This window comes from Heliangelus exortis, chromosome Z, assembly GCF_036169615.1.
Source record: "Heliangelus exortis chromosome Z, bHelExo1.hap1, whole genome shotgun sequence".
Lineage (NCBI taxonomy): Eukaryota > Metazoa > Chordata > Aves > Apodiformes > Trochilidae > Heliangelus > Heliangelus exortis.
The window spans coordinates 117,133-133,767 of NC_092454.1; the positions used below are offsets into that span (position 1 = coordinate 117,133).

Below are 16,635 nucleotides of genomic sequence, written 5' to 3' on the forward strand. Positions count from 1 at the left end.
TCAGCTCTGAAAGGCTTAGTTCTGTGTAGAAATGCAGTTAAAGCCAGCTAGGCAAGACACTCAGGAGAAAGTTTAAATGAGACAGCAGGAACCAGGATGGAGATAAGAAGTATAGCTTTGGCCAGTGACAGAATTTGGGGCAAATAAATAACGAGGATGGTGTTCCAGGTGCTGTGCAGGCAGGTCAGGTAGACCTTCTTTGACTCCTTGTGAAAGAGACAGATGCAGGGAGCGAAGGGCAGGACTCTGGGCAAACCCAGAACGTCAAGGAGGGAATGCTAGCTCTAAGCGACGCTTTTATACCACCGGCACCTCCAGAAGACTGGCTGACCGGCAGCTTGTCTTTTCCCAAATGCCTCAGCGGGCTGCTCGGTGCCTCACACCCAGGACAGCTCGATGGGCAGGCAAGCTGCAGCTGAGCTCGGCTGCAGAGTTTATGATGAACCACTCACAAACACACGGCTCCCTCATCCCTTCTCACAAACACCTGCTCACAAAAATGCCCTTCCCGTTTGTTTGACCGCTGCCTCTGGGGGATGAGGGAGCCCCGGTTTACATGCAGGGAAACTGAGGCACAGAGGGACACGACTGACCCGGCTCCGGCAGGGCTGGCGGGGCCCGGTGAGGAGCCCAGCTGCCCCCGCGGCTCCGGCCACCGGCACCGCTCGGGGACACCGCGACAGGCGGGGAGGGCCCGGGGCCTGGCAGCGGCGGGGGCCGAGGCCCCGCACGGGACCCGGGCTGTGCGGCGCTTCCCGTCCGTGGGCCGCGGCCGCCGCCTGCCGGGGGAGTGCGGGGCTGCCCCGCGGCCCCAGCGCCGGTGCGGGGGGAGCCTGGCCCGGCCCGGGCAGCCTCTGCACAGCCGCATCTCCTGGGCTGGGCCTTCGGGGCTGTGGCCGTCGCGCCCTATCCGCGGCCGCACTGTGCGGTAGCCCCGCAGCAGGTGTCAGGAGCTTGTTCTCCCGGCCCGCAGTGCTGTCCCCGTATTCCCGTGCGGGCACACAATGGCACCAAACCCGCTAACGCCTGGTGAGGAGTGTGTGCCGGGAGCAAGCCGAGCTCCCGCCACCTCCCCGCACCTCGGCGAGGCAGAGAAGCTCTCAGCAGCCCTGCCTGCCCGGGCCGGGGCAGCGCCCGCTCTGTGCCCGGCCCATCCACACCTTGGGAAGGCAGCACCGGCTTTCCTCGGCTGAGAAAAGCACCGGGAGCAACTCCAGAGGGAGAAGAGCTTCCGTGGAAAATTAATCATTCTGTTGTTTCTCATTGTTCCTAGCTGTGGCACAGCCCATTTCCATTTTATTAACTAAAATAAAATTAGAAACTCAGCCTCTTTATTAGTACTATTTATTGCGAGTGTTGAAGTGTCATATAGTTTTGAAGAGATAAACTGATTAGATAGGTAAGTCATATACTTAATTGGAAGACCCTTCCGTGACAATTATATATATATCAAAGCCATTCAAGTGAGAAAATACAGCCTTGAAAATGAAGTAGACACTTTAGTCATTGCTGAACCATACAAGAATATGTGCATTTGGATATTTTACACAAAGAAAATCTCGTTTACAGAAAAGAGACCTTGTTGATTATCTGATACAATCAAGTGCCAGTGAAATATAGTCTCTTACAGAAAGTATTCAATTCCTTCATGACTTAGCCTTCTTTCAGCTTGGTGTGCTCTCTTTCATATTCATAACTTGAAGCAGATAGTCCATCATCTAATAAAAAGATAAAAATATTATTTATAGACCTGTCCTGAAAAAAAGAAAAAAAAAAGTAATTCACTAAGTTAATAGGCCAAATATATATATATATATATGTGCTCTGTGTATTCACATAACAAACACACTCCTAATAATCTTTCCAAAACAGAGATCATTTGTCTTGGTTAGTGTAATAACCAACTGCCAGAGTACGAGGGGAGTCATTCTCCCAAATAATTCTGTCTGCCATCTCATTTATATACTGTCTCATTATTGATAAAAAGCCAAGTCATTAAAAAAATTTAAAGCTTATTTTTCAACTTAGTTGTACACCAAGGTCAGCCTGTAGGAGAGATTTCCCTTCTAATCTTTAACTAATTTAACTGTAATTTGTTCACAGAATAAAGTGCAGGCAAGATCTTCATCTACCTGGTATTAACTGAAAACAGAAGGAAATAACTCAGCCCACAGTCAGTCTGTGAGAACTGCAGCCCCCCTCGATGCAATGTGGCTTGGGGACAGCTATTCCAACATCTGACAGTAGGGTACACGATTTACCTTTTTTTTCGGCCAAATTTCACTACCTCAGGTGGTTTCAGTACCACAGGGAATAGCAGCCCCCTGTAAATACACCTCAAGCAAAGGTGCTGTCTAAGCAAAGCTTGTGCAACACGGAACCCCTCATATCCAGAAGAATCCACAGAATCAAAACACAAAAGTCATTTATGCTTTTGTATCGCTGTGAACATGAATGACTGAATTCCACATGTATGTCAGAATTCCATCTTTACTAATAAAACTTTATTAAAGATAACTATTCTTGTTATTTAAATTTTTAGGAAACTATCACAGCTCTCAAAAAAGTAAAGCATGTTCCTTTAAGTCTTCAGGTCTTCTTCATCTGGAAGGCAGATCTAAAAGAAGATGCATAGCCTAACCTTCAGGTGCTGGGTTTTTACTTTCTAAAGTCAAGGGGAAAAAATGCAGCAGGAAAGTGCAGCTTACATACTACTTTCATTACTATGTTTTACTTCAAGATGCAGACAAAGTAACTGCTGAATGCTGGAAATCAATGGTTCAATGGCAAAATTAGGTTTTGCAGGTTGTCTTATACCTTAGTCATATGAAAGACATGTGACACTTTTTTTTATTAATATAATTCAAGAAATCTGGGTATTTAGAGCAACAATCTCATTATCCCATATATATGTTCAATACCAGATCACAAAAATGTGGAGATTAATCTAGGGTAAAAGTACACACATACAGCTATGATTCAACTTACCGGAGGCAACTTCCCACCTTCACGAGTAGGAGTTATTGCCAGATACTTTTGGAAGTCAAAATATTTCCCTCTTTACATAGCATAATGGAATTTGTTCACCTAATTTGATCACAAAGCTGCACAATGCAGAGCTGAGGTTGAGACAAATAGTTATTGTAAGCTTCACTGTCATAAAGCCGTAGACAGAAAGGAACCTATAAACAGTGTTCGGTCCAAGAGACTTAAATCATGGCTTAATTTAATGGGTAATTTTTTACCCATATTCAAGTAAAAAAGTATTTGCTGACTTCACTGCACCAGCATTTCAGGAGGGAGACTAGTCCAGGAATATTAATCACATCATATTGCAGTGGAATTGGGGAAGAATAAAAAAATCTTCCCCTTAATGTCTTTAAGGGGTTGTATTAACTTTTTAATTCTATTTTATTGCTACCTAAAAGAATAATGCAGATATATCGCCACTACCAGACATGATGCACACTGAAGAAAGTAGTTTTCTAGTAATATCTGCAGTTAACGTTACATTATTTAGACCTGGATTACTTTCTATAAAACTTCACTGATATCCCTCCAAGCCTATTTTATAGGGTTTTCCAAAATAATAGGGGTGACTCTTCCAAAGCCCTGTTATCCTGAGAAACAGAGCTAGCAAGTACATGAACTGGAGGAAAGAAGTGGTGGGTCCTAGTCACACACTGCAGCTCATCAGTAGCCACAGACTCATTTTGCAAGACTACAAATGACCACAGTGGCAGCCAGCACCATCAGCTCGGGAGTGAAGCTGGGGAGAAACTCCTCAGCCCAGCTGCAACTGGTAGGATAACAACAACTGGAGCAGCAGCTGAGGGAGACAGTCCATAGGGCCTGGCTTTGCCATCTTCCAGCCCTCAAGATTCACCCGTTTCTCACAGCAGTTTGGTTTTGCTGGGTTAACACAGCACTTGGTACTGATACGTTCACCTGAGCATGAACTGCTAGAAATGGGCAGAATGGAACAAACCAGCAACCTGAAAGGAATCCAGATACTAAAATCTGCTGAATGATCACTGAGTTTATGTCCAGTAGCAAATTAATTCATAAAAAAATACAGTCTGTGAGTGACAATCTATTATCAAGCGTAAAACGTTACTTTACTGAATGGCTAGTGCACGAGATTAATTTCTGCTGCTTTTCTGGACAATCCATGAGTTAGAGGCAGCAGTCACTGCAAAACGAAATTTGAATATGTGGAGTAGTTTTACACGTTTTATCATACTTACATCTTTCCAGCTGCTATTGTCATCTGTCTCCCAGGTGTTCCTGGTATACCAGGGAAGCCCTCCTTTTAAAAAGTGAGCGCTTTTATTTTCATTCCCTTCCAGCAGCCATAGCAAATATTTTGAGATTTCTTCCCACTGCAGATAGTCTTCCAGCTGCTTGATATTTTCAGGCAGTGCTGACAGTGGTGTCTTGCTTTCTTCTTCATAGACGTAGGGAAAATCTCCAGTGCTCTTTTTCCCCATTAAATGTCCTGTAACAATGACAGTAACATGACAATAACCAAAACAGGTACAGATGTGATAATTCAAACATCATTTGGAAGTTGTTATTGGCCGATAGCACAGAGGGAAGGGGTTAGATGATGTTAAAGCTGAAACACAACTGGGACTACAGATTTTGTCAGTGTCACAGCTAATTTCCTCTGTCTCTTATGCTACACTGTCAGAGAAAATATTGCTAAGAACGGGGCAGCGATAACCAAGCATTTTGCCTGGGGCGAAGGGGAGGCACCTGCTAAGATTACCTGTAGTAACAAGTGGATGGGGAAGCTGTAGGCTTCAGACTTTCCCTGTCTTGACATGGGAGGTGGGGATTCTAGAGTAAGCCCATGCTGCAGAGCCTTTCTAGGAGCTAAATTTGAGGATGCACTCTTCATACATCCTGGTTTACTGCCATCAAAACGAAATCGCAGCTGGATTCGGGCTGCAAAGGAGGTGACTGTGGAGGGGAGTGGTCGCACCGGTGGGGACCTGGGGCCCCAGAGACTACCTGCGGGCTCGGGGCTGGGTCCCTGCACCTCTGAGGAAGGGCGGCGGCACGCACAGCAGCAGCAGGTAAGCACGTCGAAAGTAGCGGGGAAAGCCGCGTGTCTCCAGCACACAGGTGAGGGTGCCGGGAGGCGAGACGGCTCCGGCCTGGCTGCGGCGGCTCTCGGGGAGCGCCGGTCCCGCGGAACCGGGAAGCGCCCGTCGGGGCCGCGCTGCCGCCGGCAGAACGAGACCCGCCGTGGAGCTGGGCGGGAGCGAGGGGAGCCCAGCACCGGGAGGCAGCCTGGCTGCGGGCCGGGGGCGGCAGCGGCCGTTGCTCCTCCCTCCCCGGTGTGAGTGCGAGTGCCACCGCCCCGTCCCGGTACCGCTGCCGGCTGCAGCCCGCCGCGACAACGGCGGGGACGGCCCCGGAGTCCCGGTTGGATTCGGGGCTGCAGTCCTGTCCTCCGAGGCACGGAGCGCCGTCGGGCCGCTACGGCGTCTGGGCGGCCAGGCGAGCCGGGCAGGGGGCCGGCGGCCGGGAATTGCCGGGCTAGCCGGAGACTTACCCACAGCCCAGTGGCTGCCGCGGGGGTAGATCTTGGTAAGCGCGGGGGAGCCGCCGGGCTGCAGCGGGGCTGCCCCGCCCTGAGCTGCCAGCAGCGCCAGCGCCAGAAGCGGCAGCACCCCGGGACGCCGCGGGCCGCCCCCCATCCTGCCGCTGCGGGGACGCTGCCGGTGCCGCCGATCCGCCCTCTACTGCGGGCCGGCTCCGGCTCCGGCTCCGGGTCCGTCTGAGCGAAGCACTGGTACCGCCGCCGCCTCCGCCGCCGCCCATTTATACAGAGCCGGGACCGGGTGCGAGCGGAGCTCCCGCGCCTGACGCCTCCTCACGGGGCTGGGGCTGAGGCCGCCCCCGGACCCCCCCCCGCCTCCCCGCTCTTGCGGGCTCCTGGCTGGGGGAGTGGGGGGTGCCGGTCCAGGGCTCGTCCCTTCGCTCCTCCGTGCTGCCCCCCGCCCACTCCACCTCGCACCCCGACTCCTCCTCCCCCCCCAGCCCCATCTGCGCAGGGCGGGATCGGGGGGGGGGGGGGGTGCTACGGTCCGTTTCTGTGCGCTCTCGTACTTTCGGAGAGCCCGTCCAGCCTTGGGGGTCGTTTTCTCCATTACATCGGAGAAACAGGAACGTCTCAGAAGTTTGTTCCTCCGCATCTCCCAGCGTGGCGTGGTTGGGTGCTCCGCGGTGTCCGGGGGCTGTGAGGGACCCCAGAGCGGGACGGATGGTGCAGGATCCAGAGCAGGACCCTCTCCCTTGGGCCCCTCCTGCAGGCGGGTGGCAGAGGGGTGGCCCCACCAGCAGCATCTCTCCCCCAGGCCCTGGTGGCCCTGCGGCGGAGCAGGTGATGTGCGAGAGGACACCAGAGACTTTGGCATCGGCAGGGGGTGAGGGCACGCTGGTGACACTGTGGGTGCGTACACGTGTGTGGCTTTACCTGGTGGTAAAGGCTGCTGCCAGGCCAGGAGCTGGGGTGGCTCGGGTATGTGTCTGTTACAGGAACTGTTTTCTGGATAGTTTCAGTCAAAACGAGACTATCTTCACAGAAGGCATGACAGCAGTTGCACAAATGGCTTGCTGCTCTAGGCTTAAATGACTGAGCAGGTTGAAAAACTTTTACAAGAGCTTACGGGGAAAAAAGCTCAAGCATGTTTTTAAGCAGGAGGAATGGCTGTAAAACAGCCAAACTCTAAGCAAAATGTCACTTCAAATGTTCTGCAAAGAGGTTCTTTTAATTTCCGATGTCCCATAAATTTACTATCCAGGTGTCAGTAATATGGCTCTGGCTTACAGCCCTTTCTTCTTTCCTTGCACAGACTCTGTAAACTTTTCCAGCACCCTAAGGAAACTGGAACTGGCAAACTTTGTAACAGTTAATGAATGGAAAGCTTTCCAACCTGGAGAGGCAGTGCAGACGACAGGATGGGTGAATCACCAGAGAAGACCATGCATGGCTGGGGAGGCCACGGGGAAGGGGAGGCTCAAGGTCACACAGCTTCAGGCATGCCAGCAGCTTCACTGAGATGCAGGGGGGCGAGTAGCAGGGGGACAGCAAGTCCTGATGTGCTGTTTGTCCCAGAGGAGAACAAAGGCAGGAATAGAGTCATGTGGAACTTAGACAGTTTATGTGATGATTTAGAGAACAACATCAGGATTTAGGATGCACAGTTAGCCAATCTGACTGTAGGGGACTTGCCAGGTCCTTCAGCTAACTCAGCATTACTAGAAGTGAACTATACCCCATGGAAACTACCAAGGATGTGAATTAACATAATTATGAGGCAAACTACCTCCTACAATCCTTTTTGAAGTCAATTGTCTATCTTACTGTATGAGCTAAATTGTTCCCTTGTTTGGTCTTTGTTTATTACATCTTCTTTTACTGATTAATGTGATTCATTCTTTTATTTTGGTTATTAATTATGCATCCTTGTTTAATTTACAATAGTATTCTTCTACCTCAACCCTGAGTTTCACTGCGCATCCTGCAGCACAGCTACAGCCAGCATGTGCTCTGAACTGAGTGACAGATGATCAAATACAATACTGCCATCCCTGGGAAATTCTAATTGTTCACTGCAATTCAAGGCAGGAAACTGACAATTCAGGAAACTGTAAATTTCCAGAAAAACAAACCAAAAGCACAATATTTGGCTTTTCTAAAGTACAGGGTCTGCACTGAGAGACCTCTGCCCGTCCTTCCCTGTGCTGCTCACAAGCTTGGGTGAGGCTCCCAGGGCTCCTGGAGTTTGAGCCACACGTAGCCTGATGGTGCCTTGTCCATGCTCATCAGGTTATTTGGGTGCTGGGCAGGCAGGGAAAGCAGGCATGGGCCCAAAGACCTGTCCTTGTTCTCTGGTCTCTTCACCTCTCCCTCGGCCCAGCAGAGGATCCAGATCTTTGAATACAGTTGTGTGTTATTAGCATTTCTTCATTTACTTGTTCATAAGGTAAAAAAGGTCATATTAATAAAAATAAAAATAAGAATTAGAATAAATCAGTAAGCATTTCATAATAAACAGAAATAATATACTGGATGGCCCCCAACAGGAAAGGTACAATAAACAGACATTATTGAATGTGAGTAACTCTTTACTGGAGATAACCTTTCTGAAAGAAGAAAACTACTTACATAAATTTGTGTTTGAACATCAAGCAGCAGCTCTCTCCATTTTAAAATACCTTTCTGCTTTTCACATATTCCATAGCAAAGTGAACTATTGTTGTGCTCCATGGCAGGAAGACATTAGTGGGTTTCAAATGCCATTACCACAATAACACTCTTTAATTTGTTTCCTTCACATTTTAGACAACTGTGATTGTTTTATCAGCAAGGCAGATTCTACGGAAATAAAAAGGGATAAAAGAAAAATGGTGTGCCTTTCATCATTTTCTTTGTAGTGATCCTGACGTTAGTGACAGCTATAATATATGTACAGAACAAACAATGGCTTAAGTGTATCAGCAATGTAATAACAGGGCACGATCACTAAGGAATACTTTGTAAATGTTGAAGATGCTGCATAGACTAATCTCCAGCACTCCAGACCTGCAGCCAGGGCAGACATTCTGCAAACAACATGAAAATGGACTCCCCGTAGTAACAGTTCCCTGAAGAACTGAAGACATTTTTCAGAAAGAGAGCTCCACAACTTTAAAGAGGCTGAAAAATATGAAATGATAAACATTTATTGGTAAGCCATGGTCCCCACCAAAAGCCTGGGTGTGGGGAGGGCTGAGGGAGCAGGGTTAGCATGGAGGTTGTGCTGAGGGACAGACAGCTCTTGGTGCCTACAGGCCAAGCTCTTTCAGTGGGATTCCTACGTGAGCTGGGGCTGGGACAGAGCAGGGACCAGCATCATCTGCCACTTCCTTAGTTTGCAACTAAATCTGGGGAAAATAAGCACCAAGTGAAAGTAAAACTACCAAGTTCTCTTTCCTAAATGCCCATTTTCTTCCACATGTCACTGCTGATGCTGGATTTATAAACATCGTATGTACTGGAGAAAAGAAGGAGCTGTGCAACCTGCATGACACGAGCCCAGAGCCTGACAAGGCAAAGAGCAGGACGAGGGCAGGTGACAGAAAGGACAGGCATTAGCAAACCATGTGGCTCTCAGGTGGCCCCAGACACCTGTCAGAAGTGTGGAAGGGACACAGCCCCACATCCAGCAGAAGGCCACTGCCCCTTGGCATGCAGGAGCCACCATGGCCAGCCCCTGGGTACCCCAACACACCCCTGGCTGTGCTGTGATCACAGCTGCTTCCTTTGTAAAGCTCAAGTCCAAAAAAGTTCAAACAGCTTCAAAATTTAGGTGATGGTTACATCCATGTCATTCCATATGCCCACATATGGATACAGACCACGTATGCATAGCTGCTGGCTGATAGCATATTCACACAGAAATGACAGAAAAGCAGAGTTGGTTGCATATACCAAAGCACTGTACTGGAACATAAAGGATGACTCTTCAGTGTTGACCACCCTCTCAACATTCTTGTGAAATTTTAAACACGGTTACTGGTGATATCTAACAGGTCACTGCTCTCAAAGGCTAAGCCTGTTCCTGCTCCTTTCCCTCTGTCATGTTCCTGCTTTTTCCCCCATGTGCTCTCTGCTGAGGCTGCTCAACTCACAAACCCAGCAGAGAACTGCTAACTTCTGCCTGCCTTCACAACTTGTATTGGCTCCACTGCACACGGGAGCTTAGGCAGAGACACGTTGTCTGCAGCAAGAGGAACATCAGACCTTAGCCAGAGACAACAGCCAAGTCCAGGGGCAACACCTCAAGTTACCTTCACACTTGTTCTCAACAGGGCTAGCAGGAAAAGCTGGTGACATTCAGCTACAAAATACCAAACACCAAACTGCTTCTCTTCACTGCAAACACTAATAACATTTAGCAGACATTAGATCATTCAAAGCAGCAGAAGAGCATTCTCCCATATGCTTCACTGCTTACCAGCCTAAGAATGAAAAGATTCTGTACTGATCCCCACTGGAAGGAAAGGGTTTAAACCAGAAATTTAGGTTCTGGACAAAACTTCTGGCACTTCCTTCCCTGACTTCTACTCTAAGGAAATTAGTAAGCATCTATCTAGAAATGGAAATGTTTGGCTTAAACTATGTGAGATTTATCACTACAGCATCTGTTCCTACTAGCTGAAAAGGAAAAAAAAAAAAAAGCAACAAAACCACAAAACCCTAGTGTTTAGCACAAAAGAGAAAGCAGATTACCTAGGTGGCTAAACAAGCCAGTGCTGGTGGCTGCTTTGGTGGATGCAACCAGCAGAGCTCAAGGCATCCAGCTAAAACCAGGCAGGTTTCTCTCCATTGTGCAGCCTGTTCTGCAGGGTAAGATTTAGCAAGAAATGTTAAGAGACACAGGAAATCATACCCAGAAAATACAGTATTTTTTTCTGAGCGTGACCCTGCATATTTAGATATTACCCTTGCATCTTTTTACTAATCCATGTCCCCTCAACAAAAGAATAAATTCCCATGATAATGTGTTGAATTTGTCATTTGTGTTATGTCCAAAACCCCACTCTCAAAGTTAAGCTGTGATTGCACTGGGGTAGATGGATACAAATAAATTCTCATCTCAGTGTTATTGGGGGGGAAAAAAAAAAAAAAAGAAAAAAGAAAATCTTACTAAATATACACTGTTTCCAAAAATTAAATTATTTTTTCTTAACTGTGATGGTACACTTTCAGGAAGACTGCATTTAGGATACCTAAATTATCCTGATATGCCATTTATTACACTCAATTTTATTTCTACACAATCTGACACAATATAAGACATGAAAACTTCTTAGTAGGACACAAAAGAAGTAATATTACTTGGAAAAATTCAGCAGTTGTCTGCCTTTCGGCACTAGCCACTACAACAGAAGCAGTGCCATTATTCTATAATAGCATATTTTTGTAGAGGTAAGGGATTACAGGAGAAACAAAACTGTAGAAAAAACCCATCACGCTGTTCCTTATGAAAGCTACAAAGGCAAAGAAAGCGAGGAAAACAAGTTCTGCTTTGTTGAAGGTATAATAGTGACATTTGAAGCCAAGAGAAAAATCCAGAATTTCATAAAAAACAGTTATCAGTTAAGTTTTAAACTGAAAAATCGATTTTATGTGTATTATTATTGAGGTACCATAGGATGGGAGAGAACAATACATTCTCACCACCAGCACAGGAGTCGTGTCTCACCCTTACAGGTAATACAACTGAAGTACACCACTGTGCTGTTTTGTTTATTCAGTAATCTACAAGTGTTAGTAAAGCCCCACACAACCTTTTTGCCAGGTTTGTTTTACAGCTTGGAAGGTAAGGGCAGGTGGGTTAACAGCCTGGATTCTGGAAAGATACATGGTCCCTAGAAATCAGGTCACTGGGTTTCCCATCCCTACACCACAAAGGAGCAATTTCTCAATGCTTAATCAGAATGAAGACCCTTTTGTGTGTGTTTTGGTCAGCCATATCTAGGCAACTTCCTTTAGGCCTCAGTCTGACTGAACCCCTGCAGCTCCCTGCCTGTTCCAGCTCACATGCTGTGTCCTCACACATGTGGTCATGAAAAGAGAGGGTGCTGACAGATTAAAAATAATAGTAATAAAAAAAGATATCAGGAGGGAGAAAGCAGGTCCAGATGCAGTAAAACAACACAGCACCTCCAGGAGTGCCACATGCTGCTTTAGCACTTCAAAGTCAATGTCTGCCACACAAGCAAAATCCTGACAGGAAGCAGTGTCTTATTTCAGATACTAACCAACAGCCAAAAGCTTTACTCATTGTTGTACAGTTTATTTAGACAAGAGAAAAGCTTGCACAGTTTTGTAACTGTACACAGAAATGAAAACATCTGAAACGTATCTGTTTTTTCCCCCTGTATATGTAACTTTGTAGTCTGTTCTTGGAAAAGTGGCTGGGTTTATATGGGTTGTTTTAGGATTCTCGTTTCAGCAGCACATATGCTCCCATTACTGCCAGAAGAGCTAACTGCAAAAGAAAAACATTATAAAGACTGATTATAATTTCTCTCTGCAGAAGCTCTAAATCTACAAATGGTTAAATGTGTGCCCTCTCCAACACTACACCTCTTAGATGAGTACACAATTACAGTTGTCTTCCTACAGAATCACAGGAACAGTTTAATGTGATCATATTAATCATAAGCAGACATCACCACTATATACACTTATGAAATTCCTACAAATTTGAATATTTTCAGATTATTACACATACTAAGTTCCTCTGAACAACAGACAAGCTAAACTGAGCAAGAAAAAAGATTTTACTTAATATGAGGTACCACACCACAAATTTATTAACACGTATTCTTATATGCAAGACTCTTACTACCTTTAAGTACTATTTTACGGTTTTGCATTTAAAATGTTTGTATACATACCTTGAATTTTGGATAGTCATTCATTATTATAGTTACCATGCCAACATAAGGCAAAAATCTGTAATTCACAAGAGATTAATGCAAAATTAACCCTCAAATATTGTATGGAAACGTGTCAGTGTTACTCAGTTTAAATATTTTAGTGCAAAACAACATCTACACTTGTCACTAACAAATATCTGAATGGGAAATAAAATGTATTAATTTTTTTCCTTAGATAAAAATTTAATCAAGTTATTTGATAATCTTAGAGATTTCATCTTTGCTAACGAAGGGGACAAAGCTCAAACCTTACGTAAGGTTCCTGAAGAATGTGGAAATTATTTCCTAGTGATTTCTAGCAATAACAAGGGTAACTTGGTTGATTTTCTATTTATAGGTAAATTATTTGTTAAATGTGCTGGCTTATGAAAAAAAATTCCACTCATAAAAGTATTTTTTCCAGGTAGTTTTTAAATTACCATTTAAGAAATTAAAAATACCACACCAGATCTACATTGTACCAACAGCTACATAATTAAAAAGAACGCACTTTGCATTACTTACCCTCTTGCTCTTCCAACAACATCTTTCTTCTCTAACCAGTTCTGACCTTCTATGTACAAGCCTCTATCATCAACTTCATTATTATCCCCTTTAGTCAGAAATTTGATGTTCCCATTTTCTCTAGAAGGCAACCAGGTGATAACTAAATACCACTTGAATAAAAAACCTCAATTAACATTTACCTAGCACAATGAAGATGAAAAGTGCTACAAGATTAGATAACAATGTTTACTTCCAGTCCTGCTTGTGCTGCTTATTTAACAAACACCATTAAATCATTAACATGACAGACTTTACTGACAGTCAACAGATTTTAACACAAAATGTTTTTTAAACCACTCCTAGATTGTCATCTGATGTGGGCAATTACACAGAGGACATGAAAGGCATATTGTCCATTCAGGGCAGGCACTAGGCTTATTCAACAAAGGCAGCATGTACCTATCTGTAAAATAGAAGCCAAATTCCAACCCTCTGCATTTTCAGTAGAACAGAAATTTAACTCTGAAATCACATACTAAAAAATATATAGATATATATATATATAACACAGATAATGTAGACCCTAAAAATCTTTAGGAAAGGAAGTTGTATAATAATACAATGCTTTATGCATTTTTGAGTTCTATGCACTTGTATTAATTCTTAGTAATCGTATTTATGTCAAAATAAAACTTTGTCCTTCTTTTGATGGGAACAAATTTGAAGACCACCTACAGTAGCTGCAAGCCTGCATCAAATTCAGTATTTTGTCACTAATGCTGCAATACAGTTTTAGGTCACTCAATAACCTTCACCATCTTTCAGATATTTGCTTTTAAAAGCATCTTCTTCGTGAAATAATGCCAAATTAATACATGAGAGTCATGGTAAAAGAAACTATATTTAGAAATAAGGAAAGTGCTAAGTTGCATTACTTTTCATGTATTTTGATTACTCTGTGAACTATTGGAATGTCTCTGCCTTCAACTTTAAAAACAACTATTTCACCAGCTCTGATCGGGTCGTCATGGAAATTCGTTAAGAACAAGAGGTCTCCTCTGTGGAAAGCTGGTTCCATGCTGCCACTACAAACAAAAAGAGAGAGCTTACTAGTGTCATGGTGAATGGAAGAAGAACCATGAAAACATTTAATTAGAAGATTAAAGAACACTTAACTCCTACAAATAAGCTCACAAACTTAAATGAAATCTGCACTTTCACCCATTCCATGACGTTACTTAACAGAATCCAAACCTCAGTCTGAGCCAGCCCACCCAGACTCCCTCACTGCCTCTGTGAAGGCAAGCAAGCAGCTCTACAGAAAGTGACAGTAGCTGTGGTGGAGGAGCAAAACGAACCATTCTGGTTAAGGAAACTATTAGTGAAAAGCAAAAAAATGTTCCCAGTACAACAGGAAGTACCTCTCCACATAGAAAGAGCTCAATTAACATGAGTAAGAGTTCCAGATCCCATAACTAAAAACAGGGACAATTCCCATTAAAACACTGTTATTTACTGCATCTTCCTTGATTACACACTCAGTTTCTGTAGGGCTGACTCTTCTATGAACATGCACTTATTTGAAGAACACTCAGGGGCTCTTGAAGTAAGATACCACGGAGACAGAGCAACACACCAGTACATTGTGCTCACAAAAGAACTTCTACTGTAATATAGTTTCAAAAGAAATACCCATATGGTAAGGAACAACAACAGGAACAACAAAAAGAAATTAACAAATAGACTGTAGAGTGTTCAATTACTTCAGAAAGTGCAACACATTTACTTATTTTCTTCAGGAGATAACCAGAGCTTCACAGGATTACATGCACTTCTATTACAGGGGAGTAATTTCTTTGGAATCCTAACAACTATCCAGGGATTAATATCCTTGCTGCAATATATATACACACACACACACACATATATATGTAATCTTGAGTAGTTTATCTATTACTTTTCTAAGGTTTTAGGTAAGGTTTTTCTAAGATAAGGTTTTCTAAGGTGTGTCACATATCTACTGCTTCTACAAACTTCAACGAAAACAAAACTGCAATCACAAAAGCAGTCCTTGCTATTTTCTTCTAACTGTTTTTTTGACAAATAAGTGTTTAATTACTAGTTCCATTAGGTGAGATTTCAAACTCCAAATCTATCTGCGGGGGAAGGTGAGGAGACAAAGAAAAAGCAATATTTGGCCTTTAACAAAAAAGCCTTTACATTGACTTACCTGAGCACCACAACAATGGGGCTTTCACTCCCAGTGATGACTATCAGCCCTTTCCATATCATAAGAGCAGAGGACACTATCATGGCAAAATTTAAGACTTGGTAATACAGCTATATGAGACAAGAAAATTGATTTAAAAAGTTACTGCATTGCACTGAGAAGCACAACATGAAATTTCAAGCCAAATGCACCACGGAAGAGCAATCCAGACACATGGATGTTCATATTCCAGCAGAAGCCCCAGGGCACAGGTTGCTATATGGGCCACCCAACCAGCCTTGCAGAGTAAAGTTTTTTTCCCCAATCTTGGCTTATCACATTGGTGCAATTTGTTAGTGCTAGGAGCTCCTGAACTTGCAAGCAAAGTCTTCTAAAAGACAGGAAATTACAAAGTAAATGATCAAATCTATCTTGATCTCAAGTCCCCGACTCCCACCTGAGCTCCTAGGTACTCAGCACATACATAAGAAATACTACGAGATGAGTAATAACAGACTTTGTACTTTTAACAGTTGTTTTGGTTTAAAAAGAGGAGCTGTGGGGTGGGACAAGTGAGATGACAAAAGGGTCTACTCCTGAGGCCAGGTGGAAATTTCCTGTGGGGAATATCTTTTATTGACTGGACTAACTTTGAGCCCAAAATTCTACAGGACACACTGCCTTCACAGCACTCTTTTTTTTTTTTTTTTTTTTCCCCTTAACAACACAGGGAGATCCTCTGCTGGAGGGGGACCCTGCCCATCTCCTCTTAGGGCTACCACGCCCTACGGCAGGGACCTGGAGCCAGAGGAAGTTTCGGGTCCCTTCCACCCCCAAGCAGCCTGTGGCTTCTGACCCACCCCGTGGCTCACTGCTGTCAAACACGGAGCCAGAACCTCCCACACGGTTCCGGTTTCAACGCACACACGGTGGGACAGGTGCATAACCCCCTCCCTCATCGCTGGTCACGCTCCAGTATCAGCTCTGAAGTTTGTTGGGTTTTGTTTTGTTTTTTTACAATGACTGACGCTAAAAAAAACCCAGAGCAGAACCCAACGCAAGGGACTTCCACAGCCCGCAGGTCGTGCTTGCCCAAAGCCTCACACGGTCCCTTCCCGACGGCTGTCTGCCCGCTGACAGGGCACAGCGGGCAGCCCCTGCCCCGCTCCCCCAGCCCCTCCCCGGTGCCCAGTTGGGCGCTGACACCGTTGCACACCGCCGGGTTCCCGGCCGCTACCTGCCGCTTGTTCATGCGCCGCAGGTCCCCGAAGAGATCCATGGCGGCCCGGGCCGGCGGCGCACGGCTCCTCAGCGGCTCCCGGCGCTCTCCCGCTCGGCTCCTCTGAGGGAGCCCGGGAAGACGCTGCACCCCGAGGCCCGCGCTGCCGCAGGTACCGCCGGCCCGGGGCAGCTGGCAGCCCCTCTGCTCCCCG

At 45.3% G+C, this 16,635-nt stretch overlaps 2 protein-coding genes across 3 annotated transcripts; both read right to left on the reverse strand.

Annotated features, from left to right (window-relative positions):
- Positions 1-1,328: 1,328 nt before the first annotated feature.
- On the reverse strand, positions 1,329-5,744 carry LOC139789797 (gastrin-releasing peptide-like). The gene is made up of 3 exons (XM_071730869.1): positions 5,564-5,744; positions 4,248-4,498; positions 1,329-1,718 (listed from the first exon to the last, which is right to left on the reverse strand). The coding sequence occupies exons 1-3, from the start codon at positions 5,706-5,708 to the stop codon at positions 1,665-1,667; spliced, it is 450 nt and encodes a 149-aa protein (XP_071586970.1). The 5' UTR covers positions 5,709-5,744; the 3' UTR covers positions 1,329-1,664.
- A 2,377-nt stretch (positions 5,745-8,121) lies between these two features.
- Positions 8,122-16,622, reverse strand: LOC139789578 (signal peptidase complex catalytic subunit SEC11C). Of its 2 annotated transcripts, XR_011723200.1 has the most exons (7): positions 16,440-16,612; positions 15,224-15,333; positions 13,929-14,078; positions 13,012-13,131; positions 12,466-12,523; positions 10,289-10,398; positions 8,122-8,713 (listed from the first exon to the last, which is right to left on the reverse strand). XR_011723200.1 is itself a non-coding variant. In XM_071730489.1 (6 exons), the coding sequence occupies exons 1-6, from the start codon at positions 16,479-16,481 to the stop codon at positions 12,000-12,002; spliced, it is 534 nt and encodes a 177-aa protein (XP_071586590.1). In that variant the 5' UTR covers positions 16,482-16,622; the 3' UTR covers positions 11,838-11,999. The 2 variants fall into 2 exon arrangements, 1 of the variants encoding a protein (XP_071586590.1); XM_071730489.1 differs by lacking the exons at positions 8,122-8,713; positions 10,289-10,398 and adding an exon at positions 11,838-12,053 and having other exon boundaries at positions 16,440-16,622.
- Positions 16,623-16,635: the final 13 nt, after the last annotated feature.

Coding starts and splice junctions, on each gene's coding strand:
- LOC139789578 (XM_071730489.1), bottom strand. CDS start 16,481: ATGGATCTCTTCGGGGACCTGCGGCGCATGAACAAGCGGCAG. Junction 14,079..15,223: donor CCCATTGTTGTGGTGCTCAG/GTAAGTCAATGT, acceptor TTTTGTTTGTAG/TGGCAGCATGGAACCAGCTT. Junction 12,524..13,011: donor GTTGTTGGAAGAGCAAGAGG/GTAAGTAATGCA, acceptor TGTGAATTACAG/ATTTTTGCCTTATGTTGGCA.
- LOC139789797 (XM_071730869.1), bottom strand. CDS start 5,708: ATGGGGGGCGGCCCGCGGCGTCCCGGGGTGCTGCCGCTTCTGGCGCTG. Junction 4,499..5,563: donor CGGCAGCCACTGGGCTGTGG/GTAAGTCTCCGG, acceptor TCATTGTTACAG/GACATTTAATGGGGAAAAAG. Junction 1,719..4,247: donor ACAATAGCAGCTGGAAAGAT/GTAAGTATGATA, acceptor TCTTTTTATTAG/ATGATGGACTATCTGCTTCA.